A 21,438-nucleotide genomic window follows, 5' to 3' on the forward strand; every position below is an offset into this window, starting at 1 on the left:
GAATTGCCTTTTCGCATTTTATGCAATTGTTTAATTTAAATCTTTGAATATTAATAATATCTGTGATTGCATGAAATTTCATTCTGATATTTATAACGCGATCAGTCTTTTTATTCAGTCACTTAAATAGTAAAAACAAATTTTCCCAGTATGTATAAAAAACCCTTTTATTATTGTTTTCCCACTTCATCATCCTTTACCAGGTTTTTTGTTCCATGCCTCTATTTACACAAAAAAAACAGAAAATGTTAGAATGCTAGTTTCAAAGAACAATTTCCCAAAAGAATGTATTGCCTTCCCTAATGACGGAACCCATTACCACTTCCAGTCCAACATCTGTCTAAATCAGACCAGACTCTATAAAATTCTTAATTATGTTTCCAACATCTTCATGACCAAAACTGCCAAATTGAACCTCAATTGTATCACTCCCATTCATCTCCGCATTAGCTCATCTGCGGCTGAATCCATAAAATGAGTTCTTTCCAGACTTCTCTGTTCATAGAGAGATACAGAATAGAAACTAGTCCTTTGGCCCATTGTGTTCATGCTAATCATCAACCACTCATTTCTACTCTTCTTCTTCTTTGGCTTGGCTTCGCGGACGAAGATTTATGGAGGGGGTAAATGTCCACGTCAGCTGCAGGCTCATTTGTGGCTGACAAGTCCGATGCGGGACAGGCAGACACGGTTGCAGGGGAAAATTGGTTGGTTGGGGTTGGGTGTTGGGTTTTTCCTCCTTTGCCTTTTGTCAGTGAGGTGGGCTCTGCGGTCTTCTTCAAAGGAGGTTGCTGCCCGCCAAACTGTGAGGCGCCAAGATGCACAGTTTGAGGCGATATCAGCCCACTGGCGGTGGTCAATGTGGCAGGCACCAAGAGATTTCTTTAGGCAGTCCTTGTACCTTTTCTTTGGTGCACCTCTGTCATGGTGGCCAGTGGAGAGCTCGCCATATAACACGATCTTGGGAAGGCGATGGTCCTCCATTCTGAAGATGTGACCCACCCAGCGCAGCTGGATCTTCAGCAGCGTGGACTCGATGCTGTCGACCTCTGCCATCTCGAGTACTTCGACGTTAGGGATGAAAGCGCTCCAATGAATGTTGAGGATGGAGCGGAGACAACGCTGGTGGAAGCGTTCTAGGAGCCGTAGGTGATGCCGGTAGAGGACCCATGATTCGGAGCCGAACAGGAGTGTGGGTATGACAACGGCTCTGTATACGCTTATCTTTGTGAGGTTTTTCAGTTGGTTGTTTGTCCAGACTCTTTTGTGTAGTCTTCCAAAGGCGCTATTTGCCTTGGCGAGTCTGTTGTCTATCTCATTGTCGATCCTTGCATCTGATGAAATGGTGCAGCCGAGATAGGTAAACTGGTTGACCATTTTGAGTTTTGTGTGCCCGATGGAGATGTGGGGGGGCTGGTAGTCATGGTGGGGAGCTGGCTGATGGAGGACCTCAGTTTTCTTCAGGCTGACTTCCAGGCCAAACATTTTGGCAGTTTCCGCAAAGCAGGACGTCAAGCGCTGAAGAGCTGGCTCTGAATGGGCAACTAAAGCGGCATCGTCTGCAAAAAGTAGTTCACGGACAAGTTTCTCTTGTGTCTTGGTGTGAGCTTTCAGTCGCCTCAGATTGAAGAGACTGCCATCCGTGCGGTACCGGATGTAAACAGCGTCTTCATTGTTGAGGTCTTTCATGGCTTGGTTCAGCATCATGCTGAAGAAGATTGAAAAGAGGGTTGGTGCGAGAACACAGCCTTGCTTCACGCCATTGTTAATGGAGAAGGGTTCAGAGAGCTCATTGCTGTATCTGACCTGGCCTTGTTGGTTTTCGTGCAGTTGGATAATCATGTTGAGGAACTTTGGGGGGCATCCGATGCGCTCTAGTATTTGCCAAAGCCCTTTCCTGCTCACGGTGTCTAAGGCTTTGGTGAGGTCAACAAAGGTGATGTAGAGTCCTTTGTTTTGTTGACATTCTACCAACTCCCTCTGGATTCTGCCATTCACCTGCACACTAGGAATAAGATGCAGTGGCCAATAAACCAAATGGCCCACATCTTTACAATGTGATAGGAAACTGAAGAAATCTGTGTGAGGCGCATCCTCAAGGAGGCAGCCAACATCATAAAGGATCCCATCACCTGGTCACAAACTCTTTTCACTGTTACCTTTGGGCAGAAGGCACAGATGCCTGAAAACTAGAATCTTTGAGTTCAAGAACAGTATTTTTTAGATGGCTAGGAGGCTCTTGAACCTCCCTGTGCTCCCCTAAACTACTCACGCACCACAAACATACATGTCTGCAACATCACTTTTTTTTTCTCTCGAGCTCTAACTAGAGCTTTATATATTTATTATCCATCTATTTTTTACATTTATTAACTATTTCTGTACTGAAGTAATTCAATGTTTATGATTGGAGTTTTTTTTAATATATATAAGGATTTTGGTGCACAGGTACATTGAACTTACATGTCTGACAAGAAACTCATTATAATTTTCATAATAATTAAATCTGAAGAAACCCACACAATCTCGAGGAGAATGTTCAAACTCCACAGACACAGAGGTCTTGGCCTTTGCTGATCCACCAGTGCACCACTTGAACCTGTAGCAAGACTCCAAGACACAAACAAAATTCAGATTTTTAATCACACAGAGGTGAGATCATCCAATCCACATTGACTCTGTCTTTGAATTGATGTCGTGACATAACTTCAGGAAGTTATAGATTTTAATTGAGCCATATTGCTCCAAAACAGGCCTTCTGCTCACTGGGTCTATGTTGACTATCAAACACCCATAAACACTGATCCCATTCTCCCTATATTTTGCTCATCTCCCTTTAGACGTGACTGCAACACATCAGGAGTAATTTATGGAGATCATTTAACCTTTGCTTTTTCTCTGTGATTAATCTCAATTTATATCACTATCCATTTCCTATTTATACTTTTGGCTGAATTCCCAGCCACAATGTTCTGTCCCTCTAACTTTAAGTGACTGCTTAAAAAGTTCCTTTCACAAAGCATATTGCTTTCCTGTCCTGATACCTCTGATATCTGTGTCCTTTGTTCTACGGAGCTCCATAGAAGATAGAACATAGAGGAGTACAGCACAGGAACAGTCCTTCAACCATCAGTTTCTATGCTGCTCATGACACCATGCCAAAATCTGTTAGGCAATTCTTCGGTGAAATACCTTTAACTGTTTTTATGTTAAAGATGCTATGTGAATAATATGTAAAGTAATAAATGTAGCAGCAATTAGTCATTATTTGATGTGAGATTCAGAATAATACATTTTCAGCTTGAATGAAAATTAATATAGCAATTAATACAGGTTTCAATTTAGATTTAGAAAATGTAAAAAAAATCTAATGATGTTTTCTGCTACACATTGGAGGCATAAAAATGTTTAATATTCATGAAAATAAAACAAAAGGAAACAGATGCTTCTTGATTAAGGCCACAGTTGTGATGGTAGGATGTTGCTTAGTTGAACAATAGCTCCACAAATGCCAGCCAGCTCTATTAATTGCCAGTGTAAGGTAAAAACATCATGAGATGGGACTGGAGAAGGAGTCACCCAGTACTAAAGAGTAACAGGATGCAGGTGTAACCTTGTACGCTCAAGATAAGTGTGGCAATAACAAGATGATGTGCAGCAGACTAACAGAGAAGGGTAGCAACAGCTTATTCATTGGACAATGTAATGGTATGATAATTTACTAAGTGCGTGTCCTGAGGTATAAAAAAAACACCACTTGCTGATATCGGGAGAATGCGCCTTCTCCAACTAACACTGTTAGTTGCAAGTGTTACAATCCGATAATAAAGAACCTTGATTTCGACTCAGTCTGGTGTCTGACTCACTCATTCTCGAACAAAGCAGACCTAACACCAGCCAATTATTTGTGTGCAATTTACTCCATCTAAGGGACATTTTCTAAGCTAAAATTGCACATGTCCCGAAATTCTGCAAAGGAAGTGTAAGTGATCCTGATTATAATTAAGATTAATTAATATAATTAAACATTAACAGACATATAAAACAAATTTGATGCTAATTAGTTAGAGGTATTTTGATATCTAAAAATATTCATTACATTATAACAATGCAAGTAATTGCTAAAGGCTAGTCGACATATTGAAATTATTCTTTCTGTAGATATTATTCCTGCCAATATTGCAGAGATGTTTACAACATAGATGGAATTCATTTGGCTTACATTTTCTGTTTTGGCTCTTAATGGAAATAAGGAAGGAATGGGATCACTGCATTCTCTTTGAAAAGTAATGTGGTATCTTAGCTCCTAGAACATTGAAAAATTCTGGCACATGTTTCACTGCTGGGCACAAATCTGCAAGTAGCAGATCAATCACTGTTTTAGTGCACCCCTTGCGACATGGACACATACTGGTTCCACACTCATGTTGAGCTTGTCCTCTTACCTCACAGATTGTGGCAAAATGTTATGCTTAAAGCTCTGATATAACTCCATCATATCTATCTAAATGATTAACCTTTAAGGCGAATTGTACCACAGGATATATTTTGCAGCTACAGCGAACACCACGTGCTGCAATGTCTCAATTGGGCTCAGAATATTAAAAAATCTCGTCTTAAACATGTAAGCTGCTCAGTTAGTCTATTTGATTATTTGTTATAAAGAACAAAGCGGGCGGCACCTTTGGCATAGTGGTTAACACAATGCCTTTGCAGTGCCAGCAAACGGGACTGGGGTTTGAATCCTGCACTATCAGTAAGGAATGTGTACATTGTCCCTGTGTCTGTGTAGATTTTCCCAGGAGGTTCTGGTTTCCTCCCACCGTTCGAAGCATTAGCAGGGGTGCAGGTTAATTGGGTGGCATGGACTCGAGGGCTGAAATGGCCTGTACCGTGCTATAAGTCTAAATTTAAAATTTAAATTTAGAATGCAATTTCCCTTCATTTCACTCTTTACATTCTGTGACAACATAGAATCCTTGTTGTTTTTCATTATATTATTTGATGCTATCTCGATTACCATTTAATTTTGAGATGTAGATTTGCAAATGCTAGAACAGGTGCATCTTGCCTTAGACTTCTTGTAAAGTCCAGAAGGGAAGTAGAAATGTCTTCAGCAGCTTTCCCAATAGGATGGAAAACTTACCAGCTAATTCAGTGCCAAGTTCACCTGCTGCAAATCCAGCTAGCTTCCTTATTTCAATTAGCTGTAGATCGGAGGGGTGCCACAATTTTTCTTAAATTCAGCTAATTTAAATGATATTAATTTTTTAATACTATTAAAACTTTTTATAATTAAGATTAATATCAGAAATAGTTTTTGGGTGTTTTTTTCAATGTTTATGAATGTTCACAAATCTGGGGGCTTCATTCGCTCTCAAAGCATTTCTGGGGGTGGAATTGCCATTTTTGATTGTACCTTTTCTGGTAACGCATCTGAGATGGACATTGTGCCCAATGGGGCATTCAAGGTGAGAGTTGCCTGCAGGAGCATTTCCATAAAAAGTTCCAGCCTTTATACTTACTTCTAATTTATGATCAAAGGGAGAAATTATATTGAGAATCATTCTTTTAAAATTAATATATTTTTCCTTTAGTATCTGAAATCATTTTGTTTCTAAGTTCTTCTAAATGAGCAAAAGAATATGTGACATATAAGAAGCAGATGTAACACATCTAATCTGTATGGAATGAAATACTCCTTATATATTTGAGGCAGTTTGATTTTCAGCTATGCATTATGTTGCAGGACCAAGGCTCCTTCTGTCTTTGAATGTACAGTGTGTGTGTGTATGTGATATCTTTCTTTAAAATCTTAAGCTATTTTCTTATGAATTTATATTGACTTTTGAGTGTGCATTTCAATTGTTGAACTAAAGAAAACTAAGCCAATGGAATTATTGATTCCTTGAAGAACAAAGAATTTATATCCCATACAATAAAGTCAAGGCAAGTTTCTAACGGTGGAGAGATATGAAAGCATAGAAAATAACAGATGTATTAATTTTCTCCACCTGCTAAGCAATTGAAATGAGCTTTTACTAGTATTTATTTTTAATAGCAAGGTAAAACAATTAAGTGAACGCTTGGAGATAACATTCCAAGACATCATCTACTTGTTCTCCAAAGCTTAGGGGAGGATGGGATATGTATGATGATGTGGTGAAGGGAGGGGTGAGTAGTTTCATCCTGATGATGAATGCCTGTCTAATTGTGGGGTTCCATGAGCGTTATTCCCTGGAACACTGAGTGCAATTTGACAGCACTATGATCTGCTTCAAATACCCAAACAGTAAGTGTGGTGTTTTACAGCTGACAACCAGCAAGAGCCACATCATGATAAAAGTAACAGCTTGCAGGGCAGAAAGGGCAGAAGTGCTTCTACTCCACCAGCAGATCCCTCCATTCCTCATCTTCCTCATATAAATCCTGTTCCACTCCAGCATTGTGCCTTGGTTTGTATTCCAAAGCACTGTTTATTAATTGGACTTCCAGACTAAAATCTGTGGCTCAACAACATGTTTATTCATCCATCATCATACCATTCTGGCTAAGTAATATAACATGGATTCATTACATTGAATGCAATGCAACAGCAAGTGATAAAGTAGAAGTAGAGCATTCATCATCATCTTTGAGAATGAGATTGACTTGTTTCCACTTTAGTTCTGTGGATCCTGAGATGACTGCAAAGGGCAATAAAGGAAGTGTAAGCTTTTCCACCAGATGGGATAGAAGTGACGGGTAGAACGGGTGGGAGGGAAATGAGTGGGATGCTGGACTCCTTCCACTATTTATTCAAGAATCCAGAGTGCCCCCGTGTGCACCTACTACGTCGAACTTGGAATAAGGTTCATTCACTAGTCTGTCTTACCCAACAGAGCTAAGTAGAACTAGAGATGTTATCTTGGGGGAGGACACTGACATTGGTTCATTTATCCTTCCAGTGAATTTGGCAGTTTAAATTTCAACCACTTTTTCAAATGTCCTTTGCAAAATGCCACTCCAACCACATGTGATAAGAACTCTGATGTGTAAAATAGCATGTATTGTACTTAATTCACAGCCATAGGATGAGTGAAAATGTAACTATTTTAATGGAACAGATGAAGGGGTTACATCCATTCAATTAAGCATTGTTCTGGTGGATCTGCCCCTGCCTTCAGCATCACAGGAACTCCCTAAGACAGGCTCAAGTCCATTTGACTGTAATATTGAATCATCTCAATTTGAGTTAATCTCATATTTTCTGAATAAAGCAGTAGCTACAACCATAAAGGTTAGTACTTACTGAAAACAAAATCTTCTTGTATAAGCAGAGTGAATTGGCTCCTGCTGATTAATTCCACTCCATTCCCTCCCACTTCCCATTAGGAGCCTCCCGAACACCTTAATTCAACCTTCTCTTATCGTACAGCCCAGGAAGAAGGTGTCCACTCATCCATGGTATTTCAGCAGGACCCCAGTATTCAGGTATTCCAGTTCTTAGCCAGTCTCAGGCATTTCTGTCTAGGTGTTTCTTGCTTTAAAAAAAATCAAAATTGGGCCAGACTAATTTCTACACTTCTGCCTTTTCTAAATAATTTTTGCCACCCTTAGATGTCTGTAAATGTTTGTGTCAAAATTGTTCATTGTATATTGAAGCTGTATGCAAACATTTTGCCCTCTGCATCTGGTATGGTTTTTCAATATCCAGTACAAAGCATGCCTGCAATTTTTCTGCTACTTTTTTGTCAATGTCTATGTGCAAATGAAAAGCACTAATACTGTTACAGGTTGTATTAGTATGGTTATGGATAAATATGTCTTTAAAAGAGATAGATTGTGGGGGGGTTTAGTGTAGGTTACTTCATAAACAAAGTAACACTTCACAAGAGACATCTCAATTAAAATGCAAGAGCTTTGCTGAAGGTAGACGTCGAGGCTCTGGTTGATTTTGAAGAGACAATGGAACTGCTTTCAAAAGAACTTCAAAAGGAAGTGCAAATGGAACAGAGTCCAAGCTCAAGTACTGATAGGATCTTTTAAAGATTGGGTTTGAAGCCGTGGGAGAGGTCATTTGGTTTGTACAAGCAGAGAGAGGAAAAAAAACAAACAGAATTCTTCTCTCAGAGCGAGAGAGAGAGGTAGAGAGAGAAGTCAATTCTACAGTCACAGTTGAGGCTGCAAAATGGAAAGCTGGCAGGCTTGTTGAAAACCCCATTTTTCAAGATGGGTTGTGAGTTCTGAGTTCAGCCTGTTGAAAGCCCTTATAGTCCTTACAAGAGGAAATGTCTGGCTCCTGAAATAAAGGAAACAAGAGGTTATCATTTGGAAAACCCATGATGGGGCAAGTTTCAGTTTGTGTGTGTTCAATGAGCAAGAAATATCTCTCTGAAACCAACAAGAATCTTCCTGAGCAGTAACCATTCAACTTTAAGCACCAGAACCTGGTGAAGATTCATAAAAATGCTAAATTGTGTGCACAGTATAAGAATTGCTTGATACCAGTGATCTTGGAGAAGTGAATGATTGGACTGTGAAACAAAGAACTTTCCTGAACATATACATAGTACATACATGTCTGCTTAGAATTAGAAGGCGGTTAAGTTAGGTTAAGTTGAGTTAATAGTGATCAGGTAAAGTTTGATCTTGTTATTATGTTTAAAGAAAATTAAAAGCAATTTTTGTTTAAGTAACCATAGTCTTGGTGAATATCTATTACTGCTGGGCTTTGGAGTCCTCTGGGCTCGCAACAATACGTCTTCAGAAAACAGAAGTAACTTGCAATTTATTAGACAAAAGAAAATAAAATATTTAATGTTATTTTAAAACATTTAGTGGGCATCTGTGTAAAAATTAATAGTGTCAGTTTCTTGATGTATGTTTTACTAAAATATACTCCTGTTTCACCTCTTATGAATTACTATATTTTTAAATTCAAAATAACATACTGACAAGTGTTTTCTGTATTTTGGGAGGAACAATCCATGAATTTGAATTTCAAAGCATCTTTAGTTTGGGTGCCAATTTGTCCTCAGTTTCTTACATAAGTAAATATATGAATTTTAAATTTTGGTTTGTACCATCTGCAAAATTAGAATGGATGATATTGTGCAATAGAATAAGATAATGGCATTATTGTCCTTCCAATACTAATCTGTCAGTGCTGCCAAAGTGGATGTCAAATTGCATCATAGTAATCTACTTACCATTTATGCCAGTTTTTTTTTAAACTTTGTGTATTGAAATTTAAATTTAGACATGCAGCATGGGAACAGGCCCTTTCAGCCCACGAGCTTGTACCCCCCCAATTAATTTCAACCCCGGTACGTTTTTGAACAGTGGGAGGAAACCAGAGCAGCCAGAAGCCGTGCAGACACAGGGAGAACGTACAAACCCTGTACAGACAGCACTGGATTCGAATTTCAGTCACTGGTACTGCAACTGTGTGGTGTTAACTACTACACTCACAGTTTATGCACAAATTAGAGTCAAAAAGTGCTTTGCAATATTTGGGCCTTTTCCATTTCAAGTTGCAAACAGTAAGATTTGTACAGAAATTGAATAGCATACTCAATTTCCAGGTAAGAGGCTGCCGCTCTCAGAATGATGCCATGGATGGTTAGGCAGCAGCAGTGAACCCTTGATGGGGGAAGCAGTCTGAAATCTCCTGCCATTTGAAGCTGTTCCTTCAGACAGAAGAATGTGCTTGGAAATAACGGATATCCACTGAGCAAAGGACTCCTCATTTGTTTGAAGAGGATGAACTGCAAATAAGAAGGCCATGCTTGTATCCACAAATATTGTAGAATAAATAATTGGGTACATAAAGCAACAGACTTTATTGCCCAGACCACTCTGGTGGTACCATGCAAGAAATCTCGGACACGCAGTAATCTTGATTGTCTTCAAATAAAGGGATGTCTGATTTCAATAGTTACATACACATTTCTCTGTTGCCTGCTATAAAGTCATTGCAAGAATCTTCTTCAACCTCCAAGTGGCCAGAGCACATTTCTCAGAATCACACTATGATTGATTGTGCGACAATTCCAAGGGAAATGTACAGAGTATCTCTAACCACACATCATCACCTCAAAAAGTCAAAAGACTTTGACTTCATTAAATGAGAGACATTTAATGGAATTATAAAACTTGGTTGACCACTGAAATTTATTAGTATTTAAGGACAACATGGTTAGTGTACCCATTAGCACAATGCTGTAACACTGCTAGTGACCCGGCGCACTCTGTAAGGCGTATGTATGTGCTCCCTGGGTCTGTGTGGGTTTACTCCAAGTGCTCCGATTTCTTCCAACCCTTCAAAATGTATGGGGTTGTAGGCCAGTTGGGTGTAATTGCATGGGAAGGGCCCATTACTGTGCTGTATGTCTAAATTTACATTTACATGTATTCCATGATAGCATCCAGCCCATTGTTCTGACCAATAGGGTCCACCTCTAATCTAATCCCTGTGAGACTTTAGTCAAGGAAAATTGCATCACAATACCTCATCTCCAGCAAGCTTTCTACTGGAATGGGTAAATCTCCATGAATCTGGAAACTATTCAACCTTTGTTGTTTCTAGTCCAAACCTAACCTCAGTCATTGTTTTATGTAATCCAGTTTGTTATTTGTGCCCAGCGACCAAGATCATTGCTTCATTGAGGACTCTCACTCTGTCCGCTGCAACAGCAAGGACCTCCGAGCGACCAACTGCTTAATTTCACACTGACCTGTCTGTCTATGGCCTCGTGCTGCCAGGTTGCAATTTATTAATGGCAATCTTAAAGTAACAGTTAAGCTTAATAGCTAGGATATGTGGACCACAACCCAATTTAAGTACAACATCTCCCCCAACTATAACACCATCAAAATATGCAAGTGTTAGCAAAGAGACAGCTGGAACTAATCATTTGTGCCTACAGTATATTCCTGTGCCTTTTGATGTGTCATTTCAATATTTATTTTTGTTATTTAGAATGTTGATTATTTACTTATTTATATCTCTGCATTATTTATATGCATTTCATATTTCATGGTTTGCTTTATCTTGATTAGTTTCCCTGATGTGTTGCATATTTTATTTCAAATTTTTGATTATACTGATTTATTTTTATATATAAATTTATGCATTAAGCTCAAAGAAGCCTCAGTGATGGCAATTCCTATTTATTTGATGCTTGTAAAATCTTTGAGTTTTTTGCAAAGCTTCTGAAATCATGGTCGGTGATTCTGATCTTACCCAGTTTATACCAAAAAGGAGGTGGCCAATTAAATCTGCCTTGGGGGTGCTAGAAACTGTTCTTCTGTGGAATTTAGCAAACACTTTGAATCAGGCAATAATATCTATCAACCAAAGCAAATAGCTCCCCATTTTCCTGGCTGCCAGAGTGAAAGGAATGAATTATCCTCCAGATTGATCACTTAGTGAGGATATGAATGAGAAGCAAGCAAATGGTGGTCTTGGACACATCTCTTCACAGGATGACTCTGCCGTTATTGTCAGCAGGTGGCCTCCTGGCTCTGTGAATCTCTAATCAAATGATAGACAATTTACATCAAAGAAGGAGGCCATTTGGATCTCCGTGCCTACACGAGTTTTCTACCACTGTATCATTTGGCTTTTGATGGTTCTTGTCCAAAATGGATAAGATATGCAATTTGAATAGTTTAGCATTTAAAAATTGATCTAGAGTCAAACTCAAGTCAGTTGTTACAGGGCAGTACAGTAAACCACCCTCCCTTACAACAATAGTAAGATGAGTGGCTTGTGATCATGGCAAGTGCCTGCTCCCACGTTGGATTGGAACTGCTAACATATCTCAATGGCTGATATCTGTAAACAATCTTAATGGTTTGCTGCAGAAATGCATTTATATATTTGTCTCTGCGAATGAGCTCAGCAGTGTCAGAAACAATATAGGAAACACGAGAGTAAGTAATGCAGCTATTTTACAGTCAGCGGACTTTGCGCTCAAATAATGTTTACAGTTTACCAGTAAGAATATGAAGTTCAAACAAACCAACTGGATCAACTTACTAATGACTTACTAATGCTATAGGCACTCCATTGGAACATGAGTCAAATAGATGATGAAAATAAATTTTGCAACCTCTTTTAATTCGCTTTCTGTTTCACATTTCAGGGAAAAACCGAGGGTTTCTTTTTGCACCATTATTGTAGTCTTATTTTGATTTTTGTTATCATTAATCTCAACAATTACATTATGGTACCACATTTAGAAAGTCTCCTCGATCTTCAAGAAAAAAGGCCTTTTTTTATGGATTCTCTAAAAGTACTGTATTTATTGTTGGCTCTCATGAATAATTTACAATGTGATCTATCATTCGTATTAAATTTGAACTCCATCCATACATTGTAGGCATGAACTAACATAAGCTGATGATCAGTTCTTCAGGTGTAAAAAGAAAATGTATTTGAAAGAATTTCTGATCTACTATCATGAATCTGCAGTTAGAATGAATATGGTTTTATGATTCTGTTAGTATGATGTAATCCCGAAGTAGTTTAATCATGTGTAAAAGTGACATCAACTCATGATGTAACTGATTATGAAGGATTGCTTTGTGAAGACACTGATACAAATATAGAGGATGGAATGTAAAGATTACAAAGAATAAAGGGTGATGTTCTTTACAGTGGTAGATGTAGAAAATTAATGCCGAGAATCCAATATTAAAGAAAGAATCTATATGTACTAGAATTGTTGGGCTGAATTATTTGCATAATTGGATGAGAATATAAAACCTTTTCATCACATACATTATGAGCTTGCCATGAATCAAGAGGGCATCAAATGGATCACAGAATAGTTATATCCAATAAGATACGAATCAGGATAGGGTATACTTTTCTTTGAGAGTATAAAAGTAGACACTTTTACCTCTGTGTGGTCCAGCAAAGAAAAAGACTGAAAAGAATGATCAACAAAAATACTGCAAATGTTGTTACAAATATAAGTAGTAAATCCTGGTGACATGAAGCAGATGAGGCAACATCTGTAAAGAGACAAACAGAGCTAATGTTTCAGTTTGATTGACCCATCAACATAACTGAAAAAGTGAGAAATAAAAAACATGCTTGAAGTTTTAGAGAGGAAATAGGGTAGGCCACGTTGGTTCGTATGTACAGTATATTGTTAGACGCAGCTTGATGAAAACCTCATGTAAACGAAACACTTGTGTAAACTGTTCCCCATGGACCTGCATGTTCAGCATTCAAGACTAGCAATCCACTGGGGCATTATACCCCCATAACCAAAATTGTGTGACATACTAGATTGATTACCATTTAATAGGTGCTGACATTATTAATTTTCCTGTAAAATCTTGCAAATGTACCAACAAAAAGCAAAGCTAGGCATTTTTTTTTTAATTTTTGCATTTCACATCACTTTAAAAGCACAGTATCCTGTACATTTTCATGTACTTTACAGAGGGTGGGTATATTAGGACAGGAAGGACGTGACAATAACAAATACTAACAGTATTGATAGGTTAAAATGCATCCTTGTCAAAGTAGAAGTGAATTAAAAAATATCTTTCACCAGAAAGGTAAGATACAAATCAATTATCAGGCATCACAAAAATAATTTGTAATATTTCCCAATTTTTTCCAATCATTTCACCCACATAATCAGAAATACCAAACAGTTTTATAGCAATTATTTCATAGATGAAGAGAAATGTATGTACTAATTAGGTACAACAAAATATATTTTTATAAAAATAAACAAATGTGCTTCCATCTCTAAGCAATTTTTGCAATGCAATATTAATATGATAAATATTGTTTCAGTTAAACCATATGTTTTAACTTTTGGTATTGGATTTCAGTGCTAAAATATATGTGTTGTATTACAATTATTGTCATGTTTAAACTTCAGAAACTGCATGAAAGTCTACCTGTGAACATTCCTGCAGGGTACTTGTTAGTACACAAATCTAAACATTATTTTCGAGCTTAAGAACACATGAAAAAATAGGCATTGAGGATACAAAAACACCCATTTTCTTTTGGATGTACTAAATTGTAATTATAGTGGATCAGCGTATTTAGTTTGTAGTTAAATGTATTCATTAATTAACAGCATGGGACTAACAGAATCAAGGAATATTAGTCCTATCTTAAAATAGAACCCAAAATACTTTTTGCCACACTAACATATTGGCCCTAAATCAAAGTATACTGAGTGTTTGAAAAATATAAGCCATTTGAGTTTCATCTGATTTGAACAAATAAAATACTTCTGAGGGGTAAAAATGGGGATGTGTTCTGATCCAAATCACCAGAATCTTCACCAGTGAAAAGCTGCACCCAGCATTTCAGTTTTATATTTTGTCATTGTTAAGAGGCTCACTGACTAGAAAAAAATGTAGAGAACACATTTGTCAGGCTATCAATGTACTATGATGATAAATGTTGGGAGTTTACTTTCTGAAGAAAAATGTAGCAAGATCGCTGTTTTATATGACTAGCAATAAAAAATATTGCCTCAGTGTCTCCTGGGATTCTGTTTCCCCTAGCACAGTTGCTGCAAAACTGAACCCATGCCATATTACAAGAATTACCTGCCTGGAAGATATGTGTCCGTGCAGGTGTTACAATGGCACTTTTCACGTCTTCAATCATCAAAACAGTGTTGTATCATGTCATTGTAAAGGAGATGGAGACTGACAAGTCTTCTGTTCAAACTGAACAAAGTGGATCATAAGGGGAAGCATGAACTAGCATGACTGTCTCTGAAGCCATTGAATAAAAGATTACTTGCTCTCTCAACCATTCATGTCTCAGGTTCACTGTGTGAAACTTGAAATCATTATGGAAATCATGACATGTACTGCTTGTATCATTTCAATGTTGTCTATTAGTTATAGATTTACAATCAAGGTTGTGTAGGGTCCATCAAAGCAAGGTAGCTCACAACTCCTGAGCAAAGACGGTGCATCCATCTTCACTGAGTAGTCAGAGCACATGAAAAGATGGCAAGAACACTTCTATGAGTTGTTGAATAGACCAGGAACCATCACCGATGAAGCACTGGGCAGAGTGCCTCAATCCATATTGTTCAAACTAGATGCTCCCCCTACTCTTCACGAGGTCATCAAACAGTTAAAATGCAACAAAGCACCAGGGCCTGATGGTATTGCAGCTGAGATCCACCAGTATGCCTGCACCAGCTGTTCATAAAGTTGTGGGGAACTTCAGAACCACCACAAGACTTCAAAGACTCATCATTCTTGACCATCTACAACAATAAGGGAGACAAGAGAGATAGCAATAATCATCGTGGCATCTCTCTTCTGTAAGTTGCGGGAAAATGCCTCGCCAAGATCATCCTTAGTTTGGTGTCCAACATCAATGACAACATACTTCCATAAAGCCAGTGTGGTTTTCGAACAGGCTGTAATACAGTGGAAATGATCTTCTAACTGATGCAGCTCCAAAAGAAATATGTTGAGCAGCACGGAAGTCTCTATTATCACATTTATTGATCTAACCAAAGCATTTGACACTGTTGGTAGAAATGGCCTATGGAAGCTCTTACCAAAATTCGGTTGCCTCCCCACGCCTAACCAACGTCATCCATCAGTTCCATGAAGGAATGGAAGGCCACGTCAATATGTGTGGTGAGTTGTCGGACCCATTTCCCATCAGTCATAGTGTAAAACAGGATTGTTTTTTGGCTCCTACTCTGTTTGGACTATTCTACGCTGCTTTTCTTCAGGATGCCACATCGGACCTGAAGTTAGGGTTCTTCTTACAAACGAGGGCTGATGGCGAACTCCTCAACCTCGCAAGACTGAGAGCAAAAACAAAAGTTAATGACATTGTGGCGCATAAGCTACAGTTTGCTGATGACTTTGCACTGGTTATCCACTCTCTTGAAGAGTTACAGGAGATTATCAGTCACTTTGCCAGTGCGGCTACAAGCTATGGATTGACAATCAGCCTGAAAAAAACAGAAATTTTGTACCATCCAGCCCTTAGCTCAAGCTACGAAGAACCAACTGTCCTCCTTGATGACACTCGTCTCAATGCTGCCAACAAGTTTTTCTCCCTGGGCAGCATAATAACATCCTCAGCTTCTCTAGATGTAGAAATTGAGTCAAGAACCAGAAAGTTTTGCTTTGCCTTTAGTCAGCTGAAAGGTCAAGTTTGGTCACAGAACATCAGGTTGGCTATTGTCATATCAATCTTGCTATATGGATGTGAGCCCACATCAGAGTCACTTATATCAGCTTGACCAACTGCAGAAGCATCACCTGTTGTCTGATGACAATCACCTGGTGAGGCAAGGTTGAGGTACTTTCTCAAGCTGAAATGCCAGCAGTTTCAACATTGGTGATATCAGTCCAACTCCACTGAGCTGAACATGTGAGAATGTCTGATGGAAGACTGCCCAAGGACATCTTGTACGGTCAACTATCCAGTGATACCCAAAAATGAGGAGGCCAGTGACTATGGTGCAAGGATGTTCTGCACAGGAGCCTCAAGAAAGCTGACATTGCCCCATCAACATGGGAGGATCTGGCTCAACATCACTCTTAGTGGAGGGAGGCCAGCAGAAAAGATGTGAACACTGCTGAGAAAAAGTTCGAAGAGGCAACAGAGGAAAGCCACAGGAAGCTCCACAATAGACCTTCTGCCCTGTTGCCCCTCCAGGCCTCACCTGCCAAGTATGCGGCAAGCAGTGCCTGTCAAGGATTGGCCTGTACAGCCACTCCAGGATGCACATTTCAAACCCCATAAACTGACTGAAAGGAGCCGCCATCATCCTACGGAATGGATAGACAGAAGAAGGATGATTAGTTATAGATTTACCAGATTTTCAGAAGTAGCATTGAATAACCATAGATGTATCATTAGCTACTGCCACCGTGTACAATGCAGAATGTATTTATATCTTTTCTGGTTTTGATTTTGGAGTTAATCAACTAAGGATTTGGCTGTTCAGAATTTGACAACGATTTTCAGCAAAGGTTTGAAATGGTTGTAATTATTTGTTGAAAGTTACTGATTGTTTTGTAAAAGTGAAATTAATTCAGTTGGATGTGAATGAAACCAATAATGGCATTATTAAATCACCACTCTTGCCTAAAATCTGGCTTTCTGAAGGTGAGCAGATGTCAAAACATTGTGCAGTTATGAAGGTGTTTTGGAATTCTTCACTGGTCCTTAGTCCAATCTACCACTTATAGTAAAATCTTAGCCTGTTCCAAGCAAATGTCCTTATTAATAGTGCATTTGGTGGGATTTCAGCTGTTAGCCAGAAATACCCAAAAGTCCAACTCTTGCCTAGTCTAATATAATGCTGTATTATTAATGCCACATAAATATGATGGATTTAGGTTCAATCCCAAATTGCTGACACTACAATGGGTCTGCTGAGGAATTCCATCCCATGAAAAAATAAAACTTCTAGCCTCTGGTCTTAAAATAAAGGTTATTTAATTCCTGGTCACTTCTATTCAAATGTCCTTCATTCCACATCATAATCTAATTTTACTAATAGCATTTAATTCCCCACTTTACTGATAACTGTCTGTTAACACACAAATCAATGTTTAAAGTCATATTATTCTTCATTTTTTTGTTATTTTCATCCGTGCTCTATAACTAATTGTAAAAATGTAAATTAAAAATAAACACAAATTACATGGTGCATTGAAATTAAAATTAAATTGTATTTTTACATTATGACATTTTGAGCTCAAAATATCATAATGTAAAAATATAGTTATTAACAATATTTTCATCCATTGGAGGAAAACTGAGGCTTCATATTTTTATTAACATTTCAAGATAACCAATCTGTGAGCTGACGATTATTTTAAGAACTCAGTGAGTCAAACTCAAATTAAGGGTGATTCATCTTGGATATGCATAAAAATTACTCCACAGTTATTATAAAATGCAACTCAAAAGCCCTTGAGATTTACAGTAAATTCCATCCATTAGATGTGCTCTTCTATAACAAGGGCAGGCATTAACAAGGATTCCTCAGCATTGTTCTGTGTGATGATGAATTAGGTACAAAGAAAGACTGTGTGTTCATGCCAAGTCCCAAATGAAAACTAGATTGAACCAAAAAAAGGCATTTGTAAAACTGCTGAATGCAGTCAGGATTCATGTTGACCAACTTGCAAATTGCAATGATCTGAAAATAGAAGCAAAAATATAGACTGAACATGAATTTTTAAAAAAAATTTTTCCTATTGCTGTAGAAACCTGTGCAGTAGCTCATAAATACAAATAAATAAAAGAAAGCCCAGCTAATTATATTGCGGGAAATCAATGATGTATCCCACCACAGTGCACTGAACTGAAGCCTAATAGCCTGAACACACCTGAGATTGTCTGATCTCGGAAATTAAGCAGGCTCAGGCCTGGTCAGTTCTTGAATATTACATTCTAAATGCAGTATTTTGTGACAATAATGGAACCTTTACTTTTATGCAGAAAAATGTGTACATTTAACTTGATTCTACTTATAAATAACAATGTAAGAAATTCAATTGTGATGTATGTTTTAAAATGTTAAGGGTCTAAATTGCTGTATAAAATTATTGAGAATAAAGAATCGTAGCTTTTCATAGAACTCTAATATATCAAAAAGGTCAAATTCTCACTGGAGCTAGCATTTACTTCTGTACAAAATCACTGGGTAGCTGATCTAGTTTTCAAAAATGCTGTGGTTCAACTCATCAGTTCTAACACAAACATATAGCGGAGAATTCTGCAGGGTTAGTGAGATTAAAAAGGATATCACTACAAATTTAACACCATTATTTGAATATATGGGTTCCAAATTTGTAAAAACATAGAATATTTATTCCTTAGATTGTAAATATTTTTTTTTCTAAAGGGATACAACATTGAATTTCAGCATGCCCCCTTGGCAATGTATCCGATTTCCAAGTGATTGCAATATATTTTCTTGCAATTGTTAATGCTAATTTAACAAATTTCAATTGATAAATTGATCATTTCATTTTAGAAATGCACCTTCAATATTTCCTAATAAAAAACAGATCAGGATTTAATGGAAAAATAACTCCTGTAACTTGTAAAAAATTATTATAGACACCCAAAAGCGTCTCACATTTAGACAAGGCCATGTTAAATGTATAAAAGATCCTACATCCTCACCACATCTAAAGCATTGATCTGATAAATATGATGTCAATCTATTCAACTTCTGTGGTGTAAGATATAATTCATGCAAAAATTGTATTCAACTTTGAAATTTGTACCTTACATTAATAGTATTAGTCATAGAATCTCTACATAAATTTTCCCAAATTTGTTGATCTATAATAATATTCAAATCGGTTTCCCATCTCTGTCTAATTTAGGTATTCCTACTTGTAATAATGAATATATCAAAGAAATATATATTTTAACATTTCCACTCCTAATAAGAAGTTCTACCTCTGTACAATTAGGCAAAAACATTGTTGCCCCTAATTTATCTCTCAAATGTGCCCTTAATTGAAAATAACAAAAAAAGAGTATTATGTCGTATATCATATTTGTTCCTCAATTGTTCAAATGACATTAATTGTCCTTTTTCATAGCAGTCTTCCACGTTAACAATCCCTTTTCAATACCATATATTTAAGAACTGATTATCTCTTGAAAAGACCAAAAGAGGATTAATCCATCACATTTTAGGTGTTAAAGACCCTCCACCATTATCTTGATTTATTTTATTCCAAACTTTAAGTAAATGCTTCAATAGTGGTGTGTCTTTATGTGTTGTACTGCATGACATCTCTCTATGCAATCCAAGATTCTGTGTTACTTTTTCTTTTTTCTATTTTCTTATATATTTTTAATTTTTCAATTGTATTTTTTTCACTTTTTCTTTTTGGGTGGGAGGGTTTTGGGGTGGGCTGAAAACCATCATGTATGTAATCAATTTGTTCCTTTTTGATACCTGTATATTATAGTAATTGTAGTTACTTCATGTATGGAGTATTAAATAAAATTGCAAAAAAGTTGTTGTGGTTCCATAAAAGAGAGGAAAATAAGGTTCAAAGGCAGTGTTTCCATCACAATGGAAGCTGAAGCAATAGGGTATGAAGGTCTATAGCCAGGAAGATCCATTCCCGTCGTCCCCACCCCACTGGGATCAATATTCTTACCTTTGGCCTTCTGAAGTGCCTCATCTGTTGGGTTCTTTTCTTCAATGAGTTCCACAAAAACACCCTAACTTACCCTAATTGAGGCCTAATACCCAACAGTTCATCTACCCCAGGGCCCTTGTCCTTTGAATTGACAAATGATTGTGAGATTGTATTTGTTTCTGCTTTTTCATAGGGACCAGGATTTCTGTCTGAAGCTCTTGTACTTCATGATGCATCAATAGCAGAGGCTTTGGATCCTTCCTTTAATCTCCACGAAACAGTTGCAAAGGTAAGCTTTTAAGGAATAGTTTAGAACAAGAAGGGGAACAACTTTACTCAGAGTGGTGGCTGTGTGGAATGGCAGGGTTGATTTTGCATTGAAGGAAATATTGGATAGGTCTAGGGATGGAGGGTTATGAGCAGGGTACAGGTAGGTAGACTAGAGGAAAATACTTAGTTTGGTCCGGACTAGAAGGGCCAAAATGGCCTGTTTCCGTGCTGTAATTTTTATATGATTATATATATGACTCATGGTATGTCAATTGGTGAATCATATATATCATTAATTAGGCAGGAAATTATTATGAAAATTATTACACGTTCTTATTGGTGCTTCAGTGAGTGCTACTGCCTCACAGCTCTGGCAACTCCAGTTTGGTACTGAAATCTATTAATATCTGATTGGATTTTGCATGTTCTCCCTGTGACTGCAATGGGTATCCCCAGCTGCTCTTGTTTCCTCCAATATCTGAAAGATGTGCTGGTTGTTAATTTCATTGGCTGCTGGGAAATACGTGAGGAGAATCAGAATAAACAGGCATGTGAGAAATAACAGTTTGCAAGGAAATAAGTCTGGGAATAGGGTTGACGGGGTTTCTCGGAGAGCTAAGATAGACTTAATAGGCTGAATCGCCGCCTCGTCTCATGTAAGAAAATGTAAAAAAAACTTCTTGGTAATTAAATGTTGCAAGAATATTCACTTTCATTGTTAGACTCCTTGGACTAATACATTTAATTTTATAAGGTGATGTTTGAACTTTTGTAATTCCTGTCTTGTGTTTGCCAATTATATCTTTCTGTGAATTGGACCAGTCACTTTGCATCTGTATTTCTTTTATGTTTTTGTTAGGCTAATCGAGCAGACATTTGGTGAGATGAGACTTTATTTGAAACGTTTGAGTCCATTGGTTTCCCACTGGTTAAGCTTATGTAGCAAAAATTATAATCAAAGTCACTTAATTCCACACATTCAGTATGTATTTTCATAAGAATTAAAATAAAGCAAGTACTCTGCAAAAA

At 37.6% G+C, this 21,438-nt stretch overlaps 1 protein-coding gene across 13 annotated transcripts in view; it reads left to right on the forward strand.

Annotated features, from left to right (window-relative positions):
• LOC138742470 (inactive N-acetylated-alpha-linked acidic dipeptidase-like protein 2) overlaps window positions 1-21,438 on the forward strand; it is a 658,708-nt gene that overhangs the window by 560,762 nt on the left and 76,508 nt on the right. For 12 of the 13 annotated variants that reach the window (XM_069896945.1, XM_069896944.1, XM_069896943.1 and 9 more), the window contains one exon: window positions 20,333-20,428. In XM_069896945.1, the coding sequence (XP_069753046.1) occupies window positions 20,333-20,428 (96 nt within the window). Of the gene's footprint in view, window positions 1-20,332; window positions 20,429-21,268; window positions 21,289-21,438 lie in introns of all 13 variants that reach the window. The other variant, XM_069896942.1, reaches the window with a different exon arrangement.

Source organism: Narcine bancroftii, chromosome 9 (assembly GCF_036971445.1).
Source record: "Narcine bancroftii isolate sNarBan1 chromosome 9, sNarBan1.hap1, whole genome shotgun sequence".
NCBI classification, from domain to species: Eukaryota; Metazoa; Chordata; class Chondrichthyes; order Torpediniformes; family Narcinidae; genus Narcine; species Narcine bancroftii.